The sequence below is a fragment of the Prunus persica genome, chromosome G3 (genome assembly GCF_000346465.2).
Source record: "Prunus persica cultivar Lovell chromosome G3, Prunus_persica_NCBIv2, whole genome shotgun sequence".
Classification (NCBI taxonomy): domain Eukaryota; kingdom Viridiplantae; phylum Streptophyta; class Magnoliopsida; order Rosales; family Rosaceae; genus Prunus; species Prunus persica.
The window spans coordinates 11197632-11217248 of NC_034011.1; the positions used below are offsets into that span (position 1 = coordinate 11197632).

At 37.7% G+C, this 19617-nt stretch overlaps 1 protein-coding gene and 1 pseudogene across 1 annotated transcript; both read right to left on the bottom strand.

The window, feature by feature from the left end:
* On the bottom strand, positions 6965-7585 carry LOC109948014. The gene has a single exon (XM_020559907.1). The coding sequence runs from the start codon at positions 7583-7585 to the stop codon at positions 6965-6967; it is 621 nt and encodes a 206-aa protein (XP_020415496.1).
* On the bottom strand, positions 10978-14713 carry LOC18779881 (annotated as a pseudogene).

Genomic DNA, 19617 nt, shown 5'->3' on the forward strand with positions numbered 1-19617 from the left:
TCATATTTAGCATTTTTCCTATCGGCTTGAACTGATTTGCTAATTTTTAAATCTACACACATTTTCATTCCAACTTGATTAATTGTGCTAATTATATTGCCATATGTTAATTCATCATAATTAATTTGACCTGACTCATTACTTAGGACTGTTCTAATTTTGTGAGCAAACAAATTAGGAAGACTGTTAATGAACTTTTCTTTCCAGAATGATTGATTATTGTCATCTCTTAACATAACTCTAGAAAGAAAGACATCTTTGTACTATCTAAAATCACTTAGCTTAGGGCATCTTAAATTGCTTAACTGGTCATGGATCCTGGCTGTTGTGCTACTAGGTATACCAATAAAATGTTCAATTATTGTATATAAAAGGACATTAACTCCATCTTCGATGCTTGTTCCTATTCGTTCATCAAAAATAGGGTAACCATCATCATTTGTTTTATAGGCATGGATTATTCTTAATTTTGCGTCTTCTGTGAGATGTTTATCCCACAAAAAAACGAAGTGTTCCTGTAAAGCCTGTTTGTAAAAGGGGAACTATTTCTTATTGTTTTAACTGGTGATTGGTGGCATAACTATTGGCTACCATTGACATATGTTGTAATTTGTTGAGTATCTCCTGTTCGGACAAGCCATCGATATTCCACTCGTATAGCTTATCAGAAGATACTGAGAATTGACTCTGGGTTCTTTCTTCAAACTGGATATCTGGAGGCGTAGGCTTAGGATACCAATTTTTTGTAAGACTTGTAGGATTGACTTTTCCTGTTAAACGGCTAACTTTAAAACTTTGGGAATCCTGGTTAACTTGTAGGTTACTAAAGGCTTGTTCAATCTTAGAAATGTTACTGGTTTTAGACTCTTGACTGGAAATAGAATTTAAGGACATGGCTGACTCACTATCGGAATTAACTTTAAACTGTAAAACATTTACTGAAGTTTCTTCTTCTTTTCCTTTGTCTTTGTCTTTATTTGATTTTGTTTTGACTGGGGTTAACTCTTGAAACATTTCTTCAATTTTCTTCATGGTGGTATTTACTTTGAGGGAAGACTCGGGTTTTAACTCATTGAATTTGACTAAAGGTTTTTCTTTCTTAGGTTTTAAAGTAATCTCATTAGGGGTTAACTTATCAATTTTTGTTTCAATCTTATCTAATTGTTTACATATGACTATTAGACTCGTGTTGGTGTAATTATTTTGTTCTATTACTCTTTTATCTAAATCATCTTTTGACTTAGCAATCTTGTAGGGGCTAGCAATGACTTTGGCATTCTTATGACTGATTACTATTGATTCAACCGGGGGGTGAGTACTGATAACTTTAGTATTGTCGGCTTTCCCATTTTTCTTGAGTTAAAGTGACTAACTTTTGACTCATATATTTGCTTTCTACGTAATCAAGATAAGGTGACTCTGACCTAGTCTTTTTTAAATATTCTTTCCATTCATTGAAACTTTCTTTTCTTTGAATTTTGAGGAAAGAGGCATGATAATTGGCTTTTCTGGATTCATTTTCTGGGGCTTGGAAATGGGCATCTAATTTTGACCAATGAATTTTAAATGGTTTATTAAGAGTTCTTAATTGGGCATCACAAACTTCAAAGGTGGAACCTTCAAAATCTGTTCTTGTAGGTGACTCAGGCTGGACTGGCAAAACTAGCTCAGCAGGGGCTTTTCCGTAACTAGGTTGGACTACTTGTTTTTGCTTTCTTAATTCATTAATTTTGAAATCAATTAGGGCTCTATCAGCTTCTAAATCACGTTCTGTTATTGAAGATGACTCAGCAGACGAATGTCTAGCAGGAATTTTAAAGGATTGACTAGGGGTTGGTAATTGTTCTAGTTAGACTATGGATTTTACTGGTCTGTCGAAGCTAATTTTAACAGTGCCATCTAAGTAAGGTTGAATATAATCTAAATCGTTTAGACTTCCTTGAATCGGCTTTGGAGGGCATTCTGTTGTTAGATACCAATCTTGGGGTAACTTAATATCAGACCATCTAATCATTTGAGGTACTGTGACATTGGCGTTAGCAGTATGACTCGGAATTAAAAGAGTTTGGTTTTTGGGGCTTTTACTAAGAGCTTGGAAATTCATATTTGTACCTGTGACCTTGTAATAAATTCTATAAATTAAAGCTAATGGCTGACTACCGGGTAAAATGTATAACCATGTGTTTTAATATTTAAAGTTAAAACTTGTAATATATGGGGATCACTTAGGCTAACTGTGAAATATAGGTAACAATCAAAGTGGACTGGACCATGGCACAGGCTTGACTCAATGATTCCTAAAACTTCATCCTGAAAATCGTTAAATCTAGCATCTCTTAAACTTAAAAGAATTGCTGCTTTTAATCCTAACTTGGTTAAGGGTTTAATTGCGACTTGAACTAATCCTATATGCAGGAAATTATACCTTCTTTTCTATGCTTCTTAATTGATTCAAGATTAAGTAATTGGCATGTCTAATGTTCTTTACCTAAGGCATAGACTTGTTCTACTGTCTTAATATGCGTGGTTGTCTTGAATGCATTAATTGACCATTTATGCTTATAGATTTCTTTACTAGGAACTTTAGGTATATTCCAATCATTACAGTGTAACTCACTACTTGTAGACTCATAGTCTAATTGTTCTTCATTAACTATGTCTGGCACTCGACCCAAACTGGTTCTAGAACTGGAAGAACTTACTGAGTTGATTCTAAGAAAACGACTCATTTTTACAAGTGTTTGACTCAAAGTTTTAAAAGGTAGAAGATCTATAGGCACTCTTGAAAGTTAACTCATAATTACCTAGAACCTAAGGCAACCTCTCTCTCACACTCGTGCCGCACCTCTCAGGCCTCTACTGCGGGACTTACTGTTCAGCTATAGGTCTTACTGTGTTTCTTTTGAGAGAGTGAACCTAGGGGAATAGATAATTCTAAGAAAACTGTTAAGAATGACTGAAGAACTTGCTAACTCAGAAAACCTAAATCAGCCACTTGGGCGATATGAGTAGCAAACCCAGACTCAACCGTAACTCTTACGGCTCTAATACCAGAAGGGGGGGGGGGGGGGGGGGGATACAAAAGAAGAACAGAAAGGCTCAGAGGAGACCAAGACTTAAAAAACAGATTTGAAATAAATCAAAGTAAAATTTAATTAAAGCGTAAATACATAAGATTCTTAACTCACAGATTGCATGAATGAAAATGTAACTACTCATTTAAATTAATGTTTAGGAACGAAAATAGGATTAACTTAAGATTAACTTGATAATTTTATTGACTTAGGAAAACTTGGAAAACATGAAAATAAAATTTACAGAAAGCAATGCCACGCAGGACACTCACACTTCTACTGAACACTTGCACTCTAGCTGAAGTTCTTTTAAAACTGAAAAATTACAAAGAAGACTGGAAGGAAAAGCTTCCGATTGCAAATGACTTGGGGCTTCTACTTAAAGACTTGGTATTCAGAAGAAGACAAAAAGACTTTTGAAATTAACTTCTGCTTTAACTCTGGGCATATATATATATATCATAATCTGATAAAAGCCAAAAGCTAAGGTTCATTCTTTTCAACTACTGAATATATATATATATATATATATACACTAAACACTTGGCTAGTTTGTTAACTATCTCAATCTCTGCTTAGCATACCATTCAAATATTATATTTCTACTCCTACCACACAATTTACCTTATGAACATATATAAACATGCGATAAATAAACAGATAATTCAATACTCATCTCGAAATCACATAAAATCATGAAATTAGAACTACAACTAAACTAAGTGAACATTCGCACGCGCATGAGCTTTCTAAAGGCTCACACATAACACATGGAGTTCATCCTCATTATTTAATCCAAAGTCCTGGGCCTAGGCTCCTAGACGTGCGTGCGTTGTATTGAAGTCATTCTTAAGCCTATGTACACCTTTCCAATGATTAGAACAGTCTAGAAGTGCCTCCAGACTCAAAAACCGATAAGTCCCAAAAAGTCAACTCGGGACCCCGTGGGGTCCGCGACCTCGAAATTCCAATCCAAAAGTCCCTTAAGATTCCAGTATACCTAGGACACATGTCCCGAAAGTCTGGCCTTGATCGGAAGGTGGGATTCATCACGATCGCACGATTGAGGTTACTATAAACTTAGCCCTAGGGTTGGCCTTTTCAGAGTATCCGGGACTGCGATTCACGATCCGTCAATTTCTACACAATCCTGGAATTATCTAGATCGACATATACGAGAATAACTATGATCCAACGGTTCAAACATATCAAACCTAGAAATCGCACAATATGCGAGATCCGATCGGGGCTCAAACGTTGTCCGAATTGAGATCCGCGAATTCCTATGCGCTCGTGACAACACGAGGATCATATTAGGACTGAGAGTGACCTCCCCAGGCTTCCCACGCGCCGCCATAAGTGCCGGCAGCGCGTGGGTGGCTTGATCAAATTCCGGCGACCGGAAATACTCCAAACCGTCAGCCCAAACTCCTACCGTAGGGGTAAAACCTCATTTGGAGTCACTTTTGTTCTTGGGCATACCCCAAAAAACGAGCAGAAGTGGTCGGAATCTCATCACGAAATCCGGCCAAATTGCAATTCGTATTTCGGATTCTCTGTGATACAAAACGATTAAATCCTACCCAACTATCAGCTAGAGCTCGAAAAATATATGGAAAAGCATACCTGGATCGCAAGATTTGGTGCCTGAAATCGTTCGAACGAAGCTTGAGAAAATCTGTCAAAAACTATCAAAAGCAGCTAGGATTTTTGCATTTTCCGGCCAGCACCGGTGGTTCCAGCGGGTGAGGTTGGTCGGGATCTGAAGAGGGAGGTGGATTGGTTCTTTTGGGACCGGTGCCACCTAAAACGGTGGCCGGTAGCGGCGGTTGCTACCGAAAGAAGGGTTGGATGAATAGTAACAGCACGGGGGGGGGTCTGATCGTGGGGAGAGAGAGAGAGAGAGAGAGAGAGAGATTCTGGTTTTTAAAAAATCAGTTTGGCACAGTTACGATTTTGCCCCTACTTGAATTTTAATCGTATTTCTCTCGTTACAACTTGGATCTGAGCCTACTATGTGTCTACGGACTCATCTCGATATGCTCTACGCAACAGTATAATCGAAATTTCCAAATTTCTTCCCGAACTTAAAATGACATTTTTGTCCCTTTTTAAAAACAAAACAAAACAAAAAAATAAAAACAAAAACAAAAACAAAAACAAAAACAAAAAAAAGAGAGGACAAAAGATAATAGTTTCAAGAACTTCAGCAACCATTTGCGATAGAAATAGAAGAATTAGTAAAATGAAACAGTTACTTTTTAAAAAGTACAATACAGGGAAAATAAAAAAACAAAAACAAAAAAATATCCCATGGTATATAAATTTAGTAGTTACCCAAGTGTAGTGAATTCAAGAACTTGTTTCTGTTCAAATCAAAATTTCCTTCGAAAAGGAGCCACTTTTTATTGCAATTGCTAACCTTCCCTTATATATATTACTTAATTATGTTATCAAACCATAACTTGTTCACAAATAAGGTGCCTCTATTTTTACATTTCACTATATATTCCTTATATGTTCAAAAGTGGGAATGGGCCTCAATGCACCATCTTGGTCACATGTATGCATGCATGAGATTTTGATATAATTAATTATTGAAATCTATATGTAAAATTATTACCTTTCATGGCCAATGGTTTTTAATGGTTGCTATGAGTACTGTTCAAGACAATTTGCCATCGGAACTAATTAACTTTCCGACCAAACTATACGTGTACACTTGGTAAATGCATCAAAACATCACTATTTTTTTTTTACGCAAATAATTGTGTATTTGGGTTATGAGTTTAATTTTGTTCTTTTGTGGTTTTAAAAAGCGATACATAAAAAATTCTCTCTAGCGCTCTCTAGGGTTTTCTCTAGAGCATCCTAGGGGAGTTTAATCCAAAATCAGAGTATTTGGAAATTTCAATTAAAACGGAAATTTTGCAGTGAGTCGGTTGTAAAACAAATTCAGAAATCGACTTTGGAAGATATTTAGAAGAACCAGTAGTCTTCTGTTAAAGGAATATTTGTTCTAAAAACAGTGTTATTTGCTACAAATTAATAAATAACTTCATGCAAATAAATACCAAATTTAAGTCATAAAATAACACAAATAAAAAGATAAATAAAGTTTATTAAAACTAGAATATTGTTGAGTTTAGAAAAACTAGAATATTGTCTCACAAAATACTCCAACAATTCATTTGTGTTTCTATTAACATATTTCAAATAATCTTATGGGACTACGCCTGCTTACCATTAGGAGCAATAAACATGTGCTCTGGAGAAGTTGATGGGTTGGTTGCATGAGAAACTTGAAAGCCAAAAGATGGCACTAAATGAGAGAGCACAGGATGGGATGGATGGCCAAGGCGACGATGCCAAGCAGAAGAGTGAACGGTGGTAAGGGCACGAGGGACTGTGGATAAGTGAGATGAGAGGGAAAGTGGGTAAAGACCATCTTTAGAAGTGCCCTGAAAGAGTAATGTACCAGTACGTAAGTCATAGGTTTGATAAAAGTCAGGAGTAAAGACAAAGAATACTAAATTATCACAAGTAAAACGGGCAACAAAAAAAAGATTAGTACGAAGAGATGGAAGACAAAAGACATTTTGAAGATAAAATTTGTGAGAACCTAAAGGAAGAGGAAGAGAGCCAGTATAAGAGATAGAGAGAGAATCTCCATTACCAAGAAATACATAATTATTACCCTGATATGGCTGTTGATTTTGGAGATTAGAAGGACTGCCAGTCATGTGATGAGTGGCACCTGTGTCAGAGTACCAAGGAGAGTCAGGTGGCTGCATGAATTGAGCCCCAGCAAAGGAAGGAAAGGATTATGGGCCATTGTAGCGATGGGGACATGTTGCAATAGTATGTTGATTGGTATTGCAGGTGGTGCACTAAGCGGTTCCTAAGACACCCGGAGCTGAGTTGGGTCGTGCAGAGTGTTTGCTAGAAGCGGCAGATTGGGCCCAAGGAGGCTGAATGGAAGGCCAGCTACTTTGAGATCCAGAACTTGGAGCAAAAGAAGGCCACGGTTGATTAGGCCATTTGGGCTGCTGGAAGCCATTCCACGGGTTGCTCCAGGAAGATGAGAAGTTGCTCCAGCCACAACGGCCACGACCGTGCCAGCCACCGCACATGTTGCTGGAAGAGCCACCACCACGATGAGAAGGGAAGGAAGTATGACCGGTGGTGTGTGGAGAGGATTGGGTGGCCATTAGCACTGTGTTTTGATCATGAGAGATTCGAGGAGCCTGTGCGTCAAAAGCTAACAAACGAGCACGAAGATTAGCAAAGTCAGGAAGTGGAGGAAAATTGAGAATTGCCTTGACGAGCATTTTGTAATCGGATCCTAAACCCTGAAGCACAGCAGTGACAAGTTCTTTTGGGGAGACAGGTTCATTGATGGCAGCCAATGAATCCGCAAGGGACTTAGCATGACGAAGGTAAGTATCAATGGGTTGAGAGCCTTTTTGCAAATCCATGAGTTGAAAACGAAGAGCAGATTCACTGGCCATAAGGGATTGAGAGAAGTGGCGTTGGAGACACTCCCAGAGATCGCACATGTGCAACCAACAATGAGAGAGAGAATGGACTTAGAGAGTGTACTGGTGATGTAGCTAACAATGAGTTGGTCTTGTTGGTGCCACTGAGCATGGGCCGGATTGGTTTGGGTAAGAGTGGTGGTGGTGGTGGTGGTGGTTGTGGTTATGGGTGTTACGGTGGTAGAGGTGGAGGTGTGGGCAGAAGGTTGTTTATGAGTGCCATCGATAAATTTCCAGAGGTCATGACCGACTAAAAAGGGTTTGAGTTGGCGGAGCCAAAGAAGATAGTTGGAGTCAGTAAGCTTGATAAAATGAAAAGAGTTAGGGCTTGGGAGGGAGATGGTGGATTCAGATGAAGCCATGAGGTGGACCTAAAGGAGAAGAGGATCGAATAAGGGAGAAGGAGAAAACCCTAGGTTAGGCTGATACCATGTAGAGAATATATTTCCTTGTATTTAACAGATTACACAAAGTCCCTATTTATACTAGTACAGGATATCTACTTAAGGTAGGAAATAATATAGACATGAATATAATCCGATTTATAGCATAAAATGCTAATTTCTAGGAGGAGATTGTGAAGTTGACTTCCGTGTAGGCTAGGAAAGGAAAGCTGCGTTAACACTGCCCCTCCTCCCCCTCCTCTCTTCTCGTCTTTTCCTTTTAAGTTAGTAAATAAGTCCACTGAGGCATTTTGAATAAAAACCCCTTGTGGTAGTTTCTTTTAGACCATGGTTAGATTGAAGTTCCCCATCACCAGTGACGGAGCCAGGATTTTATAAGGAGGGGAGGGGGCCGCAATATATTAGGGTTTAGGGTTGATTCCTTTCCCAGTATTAAGCTTGTAATAAATAAATAACCGATTATCTTTAATTTCCTATTTTCTTAAATATACTTGTGAAAGAAAGATTAGATTGGCTGTTTCTTTTTTGGCTTTTTCTTTTAATTTTTATTAATTATGTTGGTGGTATCCATGAGTAACTTAGCCATATTACTAAGGAAAGAGCCTTTTAGTTGGAGGGGGAAATGTAAATACCTCATTCTCTTTATTGTGGGGGGCCACAAGTATTATTTTAATATATATATATATATATATATATATATTATCATAAGTTCTCCCATGCAAAGCCAATATGTATAGTATTTCAGAATTTTGGGAGGGCCAAGGCCCTTGCAGGCCTAAGTACACCTCCGCCACTGCCCATCATCCCTTTTAGTCTATGTTCTCCACTATCGATAGGTGCAACTTATGTTCTACAAGCTGAAACTTTTGCACTATGCCAAGCTCTCGATAGTGGCAGACCCATAATTTTGTAAGTGGGGGATAAAAAAAAACATGTAAATTTATGTAATGAAGTTATTAACACTTAATAAACAAAGGGTGGCAAATATAAGATTTGAAAGGTGGTTGGGCAAAATTTACATGCTAAACTCTACGGTACAAATGAATTTCTTAAAATCAAAGCCCTAATTAATTTCAGTAGTTTGTTGAAATACTCCCTGTGATTTCCAAATTGTCTTAGTTTGCCTCATAATGTTTTAAATGACTCAATATCCCTTATTAACTTCCATTTTGTGACCAAAGTTGGCCAATTCCGTTAATTTTCGTAACAAAATCGTTAATTTCGCTTACGTGGCATGGGTAGCTTTAAAATAAATAATTTTTCCTTGGGGAAATTATTTTAAATGCTTATGTTCCCCATCCGGCGTGTGCTCATGACAGAACTTGTTAACAATGAAACAATCAGTGATTGATAAAGGAGATTAAGGACTTGCATGAAAAAGGGGCGATGATGATGTCAATTGATGTGGCCAAAGGTTCTAAAATTAGCAAGCTGCAATCAAAAGAAAATGCCATAACTGAAGACATTCAGAGCATCTATCGTGATTTTGAGAAATTAGCTGCTGCAGCATGATGTCAGATTACCCTTTTGAATGTAGTAATGGAAGTGATACCAAACTGTTATGTAGTACTTTTTTGTTATAACAGCCATTAGCCCTAGAATGCTGGTAACAATTATCTATACTGCTATAAAACTTACCTGAAGCTACCCTGATCAGCAATCCACCTCTATATCCCAAACCACTTAATGCTGCCAGTTGTAAGTAATTTTGATTTGCTTTTCCTATTCCCTTCCGTACTATATACCTTGATCAACTTTGCCCATTTGAACTTGGATTTTAATATACAAACATCGAACATTTTTATTAACTTAAAAACTTAATACTATCCGCTTTATCTTAAAACGTTCATCAAGATTTACTTTCTAACTCTTAAATTTAAAAGTTGGGTTAATTGTAATACGGTGTTTTCAACTTGAATTGTCATTAGATTGATTATCAAGAAGAATTAATTGATGACAAATCTAACTAGGAACCCACCCTAGGGTTTTTTTTTTCTTTCTTTCTTTCTTTCTTGTTCTCGAATTTTCGAATTTGGGGTGAAAATGAAAATGGTTCAAAAAATATCAAATTTACCCTTCCGTCAAGTTTGTTTATTCTTTTTTTTTTTTTTTTTTATAAAAAAAGGGGCCATGAAATTCAAGGGTCCATAGTTAATTCCGCCAATTCTTCCCTTTAGACCTCATTTTCACCCATGAAATCCCCATTCTTTAACCATTTTCATTTTTTCTGTCAATTCAAAATATGATTTGAAAGGAAGAATTGGTCAAGTTAACTTTTTTTTTTTTTTTTTTGGTCAATAGAAACTTTCATTCAAACACGAAAGACAGACTGGGAGAAACAGACAAAACCAAAGGTAGAAAGAGAAGGAAACAACAACAGCAACAGCAAGAAAACGCACAACTGCTAGAAGAAAACAAGGCTAGAGACCAGTTACTATGACGCCTCCAAAAGGGGAGCCCGTCCGCCTCCAGCACAAAACTCCCTAGCACCGCAGGGGGCAAGGAAGACCATCAGCTTGCAACACAAAAACCAGAGAGGATGGAGGGCTGGAAGCCCAAACTTCATCGCACATCCTCCGCCTAGCTCGCTGAGCTGCAGCATCCGCTGCTCGGTTTGCCCCTCGAGGGACCCAGTTCCAAGAACAAGAAATAAAACTGCTACAAAGACGCTGAATAGCTGATAGCATAAAAAAGAACACTTGCACGAGAATTGAAAGGGAAAGGGTTGAACTTGAAGGGGTCAATCTAATAATTCGAAAACAAGAATGAAAAAAACCACAGGTGGGTTCCTAGTTAGATTCGTCATCAATTAATTCTTCTTGATAATCAGTCTAATGACAATTCAAATTGAAAACACCGTATTACCATGCTATTTAGTGAAAAACTCAGGATCCTAAATTAAAATTAACCCAACTTCTTTTAAATTTATGAGTTAGAAAGTAACGTTTGATGAACATTTTTCAGATAAAACCAATAATATTAAGTTCTTAAGTTAATAAAGATGTTTGCCGTTTATATCAAAACCCAAGTTCAAAGAGGCAAAGTAGATCAAGGTATATAGTACAGAAAGGAACAAGAAAAGCAAATCAAATTTACTTACAACTGGCAGCATATTAAGTGGCCTGGGATACAGAGGTGGATTGCTGATCAGAAGTAGCTTCAGGTAAGTTTTATAGCAGTACAGATAATTGTTACCAACATCTAGGGCTAATGGCTGTTATAACAAAATAGCACTACATAACAGTTTGGTATCACTTCAATTACTACATTCAAAAGGGTAATCTGAAGGGTCATCCATCACAATGCTGCAAAGGTTAGCAAAAACAGTGGTAATCTAAAGAGTCATCCATCATAATCATAAGAATCACCATGCTGCAACATCTAATTTCTCAAAATCACAATGGATGCTCTGAATGCCTTCAGTTATAGCATTTGCTTTTGATTGCAACTTGCAAATTTCAGAACCTTTGGCCGCATCAATTGACATCAGCATCGCCCGTTTTTCCTGCAAGTCCTTAATATCCTTATCAATCCGACTGATTGTTTCATTGTTTCTGGTTCTGTCATGAGCATACGCTGTGATCTGAATGTCAACTTCTTGTGATCGGTTCTGAAGCTGCCCCAACTTAACTTTAATTTCAAGCAATTCCTTCAGACAATCCCATACTGCCGTGACATCAAAGCCCAACATTTCCAAGTCAGCTAGTGCCTCCAAAATGCTATCAAATAAGTCTCTAGGATTGCCAAAACTTGCAACTTGGAAGTCTTCTCCACCATAAAGGCAAAGTTTACCATCTTTCCAAGGGCTGATCCTTCACGACAGACCTCTTTACACTTCAATAGTGGATGAAAATGTGGCTTTTGCGGAAATCTTTTGAATACATCCATGGATTCAATATTTTCCCATAATGGAAAATTTCTCACAAAAGGCAAATGTGGTTGCCCAACTTGTGTTCCTCCATCCTCATTTTGTTGCTTGGCAGTCCCAGCAGGGTTACCTAGAGAACACAATCATGATCTTAGTCAAACTAACTACAGCCAAAGGAATCCATTGAAAATTTTCACAATAGCTTACTTGAGCACTCTATGGCTTTTACAGAATGCATTTCATCTATGCACAGTGATAAAGGTTGATCATGGGCGGATGCCGTTGCAGATATTCCAGTCACAGCCACCTGAACTTCTTTTGTCAAGTAATCCATTGCAGAATCCACAGTTTCTGTCTCTCTCGTCATTTCTTCAGAACCTGCAAATTTAAGAAAGATGAAATTTTAGACAACACAAGATATAAAAGTGAATAGGATAAGCAAGTGCTTCGAAAGAGGAAAAAACAAGAAAAAGGACAAGCATATCCCTAGTAAGTCTAACATCTTTTTATACATCCATGGTTTCAATTTTTTTCCCAACTGGAGAACATTTCAGAACAGCAAAGTGGACTGTCTTGTTGCTCAGTCTCACCCGTTACACCAGTTTCAACCTGTCTTCCACCGACCTCATTTTGTTTGTTGGAAATCCCAGCAGGGTTACCAAAAAGAAACCTTGATGTTAATCAAACGAACCATAACCAAAACAATGCTTTGAAAACTTTCACAATAGCTTACTTGAGCCCTCTATTATCGTCTCAATATCCATTGCAGAATCTTCAATTTCTGCTTCGACCATTGCATCTTCATAACCTGTAATTTTAAGAAAGGTATGAATTTTGCACTATACTGGATAACAATAAATAGGATTAAACAATAACTACCAACAGGGAAAATAGTGAGAAGGATATGTAAATCCCTTTTATTTCCTATTCACCTACCAATATGTTGTACATTTCTTATAGACTAATTTTAACAATAGAAACATATTAAGGGATTTAATTGTAGCTCCCTCACACCAAGGATGAAAATATCTGCAATATAGATATTATTGGGCCTTCAATTTAGGGATATTTCAAGGATATATCGATGTCGTTTTGGAACTGTAGTTGTTGCTCAAGTTGAATTGACTAAGACTCAAGTTGTGAATGAGAATTGTATGGTACATCACAACCAGGAAAAACCTTTCGTTTATGTAAAAAGAATAAGAGGAACTCATGTGCAATTTAATTTGATGGCTCCTAGCCTCTTCTTCCCTAATATGTTTTTTATTGGTGTTCTATATTTTTTTTGTGATGAAAAATATACAAGTCAACTACAACATTTGGATGGATGTTTAGGAAAATGAATTTGGAAGGCTCAGTAAATAGAGATGTTGAAACATAATTAAGAAACAATGATTTTGCCATTAAAGAAACACACTAACTTTTGGTTTTACCAAGTGTAGATTCTGCTACTGTTGAACGGCAATAAGATAAGTCGACGTTCAATCTCTATGGCGGGTTTCCGCTGAGAACGGAATAGTGTTCGTGTCCAAAGGCGAACAAAGCCCTAGCTTCTAGAGTTCGCTACTTTTCCCAGGCCGGAGAAGGTCTTATACCGCTAGCCTTTGTTTGATATGACCATTGTAGAGTTGTCCCCTAGTTCGCCAAGATAAATTGCTGGGAGCCAAGCACCGAATATATGTTCTTTGCTGAGATTCAATTCCACTGCTGTCCCAGGGCTGAAAACTGATCCCACCATCCTCTTTGAACAATTAGTGAGAAATATCAGTTTTCTTTCTATTAGAATTAGAAGCAATTTCTATCGTCCCTCAAAATTGCAAATGAACTGGAAAGGCATGAACTTGCAAACATATAAGTAAAGACCTCAATAAATCCAAATTTAAAACTCTATAAAATCACAAGATCCTAATTTGAGATACAAAACACAAAGAGAAGACATGAAAGAAAGATCCTTTGAGTGCAACAACATAAAAAGATTTATCTTTTCAGGAAAATAGAAATCTTTTTAAGGAAAAAAAGAAGAATCTAAAAGCAGAACAAGGACCAGGCCAATGTACAATAAACAACCTCCATGTTCTTAAATCATGAAAACCAATGGTCAAGATCCAAAGAAAATTCATAAATAAACAAAAGAAAGCCCATGTAACTTGCAAGCATAAACCAAGTACAAATCCTGTATTAAAAAAACAAACCCACAAGCATAACAATTATTAAAATGTAGAACCCACTAGTACCTTCTTCCGGGGTCGAGCCCATTTGCCTTTGAGAAAATCCCAATGAGGGCGCAGCTCAGAGCGCTTTAACTCAAGCAGATCAGACTTGTCATCCTCACACCTCATTACAACCCCGACCCACCAAACATCAATGTAAGAGGCGTCTATGACGTCGGCAGGCTCAAAGGGCTGGTCAGGATTGTCAGTAGGAGGAGGCACTGGGCGGATGGAGCGCGCGTGAACGAGCTCAATATGTGGCTTGTTTGGGTCATCGTCCGAGGCCAGAGTCTCGTACTGCAGACCCTCAGATCCCTCAACAAAGAAGAAAATGAAGAAGGCTGGGAACCATGCACCTCTGTAAGTTAACCCTCTTCGTTGCTACAAACTTCGACCTTCTAATCCTTGCTCAGATGCGCTTCGCTCCTCCTCCTCCGCTTCACCATCACTTTCTTACTTGTTTTCGCTCACTTTCTTTCTCTAGAGGAAAAAACACTACTGCTACTATATTTACTAGTGTTTTGGTAGCAGGGCGGTCAAATTGCAGGACTCTCTCTCTCTCTCTCTCCTCAAATTGTGCATATCTTATCCCTGGTGAAATGAAACGACTGATGGTAAATTTGAACGATATTTTATTTTTCGTCTGAATTTGAACGATTTGTCGTGTCAATCAAGTTTCCTTGGAAGCCACAGTACGGAGAGAGTTATTGTCGGATTGGATGTTCTGGTTATCCCGAAGATATACCCAAAAACCCAAAGATATACATTTTGTTGGACCGTCCCACCTTTATACCAGAGAATATTCATTTTGTTGGGCGGTCCTCCCTTTATACCAAAGGAAATATAGGAATGTTAGGAACCTCTTTTTTAGACATTCTTATCATGAAAGTGATATCATCATTGGGAAAAAAAAAAATTTAACTTTCAATTTTTATTTTTTTATTTAATTTTTTAACAAGGTAGTGAGAAAGTTGTAAAAAAAATTAGCTTGTTTTTAAAAAAGAGTTAATACATTCAATAAAGGTAAATTTGGAAAACAAAAACTAGTTGTGTGATGCATTAATGACATTGTTTTAAGTGTAAGGAAAGTGACACTTATCATGAGAAGAATGGAGAAGATCCAAAAGAGAAGTTAGAGAGAAGATTACTAACATTCCACAAGAAAATATTTGAATAAATACTTCCCAAACCACCAAATCCCCTTCAAGATCTCTCCCCTCAATCAATTTACTACCTGCGTCGCGCTCTACCATGTCAAATCTCAAATGCTGTCATATGAAGCCGATCAAATTCTTAGGCCATCATGAGTCACATTGTAAAAATTCAGACATTTTTATAGAAGAAAATAACATTGAAAAATTAAAAATAGCACTTTCATTCCTAATCAATTGATCAAAACACAAAATCCTAAAATCAATTAATTAAAACATAAGCCTTAATCAATTAATGAAAAAAAAATGCTATCAATAAACTTTAATCAAAACACAAATCTCATCCAATAAAACAAACCATAATTTCGCATATATTATCATCAATTGGCAATTAGGGTATAAAATTTAGGAAGCTTTCATTTTTTTTTTAAAAAAAAAAAATCAAAGAGTAAGAAACTTTCATTCCAACCAACAAAGGTACAATTTGCAAACAAAACAGGATGCAAAAAAGAAATGGCATCATTAAAACCTTGTCATAAAAAACCCCCAATAGAGGAAATCCGATCAAGAAAAAAAGAGTACCACAACATCCGAAAGTAATAAAACTACCCACCCTCCATGTCTATTACCAACATTGATACTAGCTAGTAAGGAGCTAAACCATCCTAGAAAGATGGACGTTGTTCTCGCAATCCAAATTGCGCCATAGAATGGGCTACTCAATTCCCCAATCGCGGTTGAAAACAAACATCAACAATACGCAACTGCACCATCAACCTTCTAGTGTCGTCCACAATATTTCCCAAATTACTCCATAGCTCACCATCACCCTTCAGTAAAGCCACCATTTCTTGCAAGTCGGATGCTACCAAAAAACTAGATAGTCCCAACTCGACAGCCTTCATCAAACCTTGTGTATATCAACACATTCAGTAGCCAAAACATCCAAACCTGCTGGAACCTTATCTGCAAACCCCAAAATAAAATTACCCTCAGAGTCCCTTAAGACACCACCAACCCCTCAATTACAACCTTCTTTTCCAAGAGCTCCATCACAACTCAATAACAAAAGAGAAGAATGAGGTTTAATACCTAATAAAATGTGGCACCCTTGCTGGCTTAGTGTGAGCATTATGAATTTTGAACTGCTCCAAAAACTCCATGGTCCATTCAACGACCTCAGTAAGCCCATGAACTTCCTTTCCGTAGAGCACATCATTGCGGAGCTTCTAAACTCTCCAACAACAGCACACAAACCGTTCCAAAATCGCTTGATGAAAATTACAATGCCACTTCAAAATTACATCAAAATTACACACAATGCCACTTCTTCTAAGGAAAGCACATTAGAGCAACTCCACCCCTTAGGGCAAAGTCTAAGGCAAGGGCAAGCAAGGGCTGACACTATTCACATGAATAGTGTCAGCCTTGCCATTTGTGGTTCCACCCACAAGGGCAAAGTCTAGGGCAAATCTAGGGCAATTACTATTCATTGTACTTTATTTCCTATTTTTTTATACTTTAAATCATTAATTTTGATAATCTTTTGTAATTAAATTTTCGGATAAGATTTTCGGATGTGAATCTCGGTTGCCACGTGTCTTATTCTAGATAAAATTTTCGGATATTCATTAATAAAAATTATAATCTCAGATTTCCGATAAAATTTTCACCCTCTAAAATTGTGCCACGTGTCCCATGTCAGATAAGATTTTCAGATATTTTTAAAAAATTATAATCTCATATTTCAGATAAGATTTTCACCCTCTAAAATTGTGCCACGTGTCCCATGTCTGATAAGATTTTCAGATTTTTTTTTACAAATAGTGATCTCAGATTTCAGATAAGATTTTCACCCTCTAAAATTGTGCCACGTGTCATCTCTATCTTCTGAATCCCTCTATATAACTACACCATCAACACCACTCCTCTCACACCATCTCTGATTTATTCCTTCATTTCTCAGATTTTACAAAACACATTATACTCTCAATGTCAAACTTCAGGAGGGTGTTGGAGAGGCAACAGAAAGAATGGGAAGAAATCCGGCGTAGACGTGAGGAAGAAGATCGGGACGCCGATGAAGAAGAGGAAGAAATGCTTGAAGTAGCGGCGGTGTGTATGATGAATCAATCAAGCCAACACCATCGTCGTCGTGCCCCGAATGTGGACAGACACAGAGAGTCTCGGGGTAAGAATCTCTTGGAGGATTACTTTATCCCAAATTCGTTATATCCTGCTCATAAGTTTCGAGAGAGATATAGAATGCAGCCACATTTGTTCCAAAAAATCATGCATGATATTTGTAATTACGACACATACTTCATTCAAAAGCATGATGCTGTTGGAGTTTTAGGTCTTATCCCGGAGCAAAAACTTACAGCTGCTTTGCAGATGCTTGCTTATGGGGCATCTGCAGAGCACGTGGATGAGATTGCAAGGATGGGAAAATCTACTATCCTAGAGTGCCTGGTGAGATTCTGTGATGCAGTGAAAAATTTGTACACGAGGGAGTACCTTCGCAAACCCACTCCGAGGGACCTGCAAAGGCTTCTACAAAAAGGCGAGGCTCGAGGTTTCCCAGGAATGATCGGAAGCATCGATTGCATGTATTGGCAGTGGAAGAATTGTCCTACTACGTGGCAAGGAGAGTATGGGAATTGGAAGGGCCAAAAAAGTATCATTTTGGAGGCCGTAGCTTCATTCGACACTTGGGTTTGGCATGCCTTTTTTGTGGTTGCCGGATCTCAGAATGACCTCAATGTCCTTGGTCAATCCCCGGTGTTCGACGAGGTATTGCGAGGTCATTCCCCTCAGGTCACATACCAAATCAACAATACCGTATACTCTGGTGCGTACTACCTTGCCGACGGAATTTATCCTAGGTGGACGACATTTGTGAAAACAATTCCGAATCCCCAATCCGAGAAGGAAAGAAGCTTTGCTTCCTTTCAAGAAGGTTACAGGAAAGACGTGGAAAGGTGTTTTGGTATCTTGCAAGCTCGTTGGGCAATTATCAGGGGTGCTGCTCGGATACTAGACGAGGAGGTGCTGAGGAGTATTATGATGACTTGCATCATCCTCCACAACATGATTGTGGAGGATGAGTATGACTACGATGCTCCAGAGGTGTTTGAACCCGATCCTATGAACATGGTATTGACAAGAATATATGAAAGGCCGATGGGACCAAATGGACTACCAATGGAGCCCGAACCGTTAGTTCAGGATGGTCGATTCAACAACCCCATGATTGATCGTTATCAAGAAATGCAATCTTCATATGTTCACGAAAGACGTCAAGTTGACTTGATCGAGCACTTGTGGCAGATGAAAGGCAATCACAATGGATGAAGGCTAGATTCGTGCTTTGTTTGGAATTATGCTTTGTTTTTAATTATGCTTTGTTTTTGTGTGTTGTGTTTTGTGGAATTATTGCAAGGTCTTTTTTATTATTATGCTTTTATGTATGGTTTGTTTTGTGTGTTGTTTGCAATAAATGAAGGTTTGTTTTTAATTAATCTTTGTGAGGAATGCTCAAATATTTTTAATAATACAACATTAGAGAATGCTTTTTTGATTGAATAAAAAAGAAACAATACAACAAATTAAAGGATAATACAACAATTTAAAAAAAATACAACAATTATAAAAAAATACAACAATACAATCTAATGGTTTTCATCATTTAGCCAATCCGTATTGCTAGGTCCGTAGTCATGGAAAAGTTTTCTTCTCATCACATCCCTTCGTTTATGCTTCCAATAGGCCTTTGTTTCAGAAGACATATGGCTCGTATCCATGGCCATCATTTTCATCTCTCTTTCATCGTCGTCTTTTTCTTTTGCATGTTGCTTTTCAATTGCAAAGGCTTCCAATCGTGCCTTGTCCGCTTCATCTCTCCTCAAGTCTCTCTCCAATCTTAGAGAGTTGTTCTTAGCTATTTGCTCGAATATTTGAACACAATCAATGTTCGAAGTGGCCCCTCTCTTGGCCTTTGCCGCCTTTCTCCCAATAGGTCTCGGCGGACGTGGGAGTGGTGACTCCGTTTCCATTGGGGAGTCTAATGGCGAATCGGTTGATGGCGATTCGTGGAGCGGCGTCTCATGCAACACAACCGGGGGTGCGGTAGGAATAATTTTGAATCTGGAACAATCCTTGACAATTTCCCAACATTGGAAATGCACAAAACTTTTTTTCCCTTACCCCGTGGCACCGAACCACATTTGTGCTTGTATGATCTATTCAAAATAAATAATTGGAAGTGCATTAAAAAAATATACAATGCAATAAATTATAAACTATTTTGAAATGCAAGAATAAAATTGATTATGTAAATAAATATAGACAAATTGAAAATGCAAAAACAAAA

Bases quoted from the DNA above. Each gene is read 5' to 3' on its own strand.
- LOC109948014 (XM_020559907.1), bottom strand. From the start codon at position 7,585: ATGGCCAGTGAATCTGCTCTTCGTTTTCAACTCATGGATTTGCAAAAA.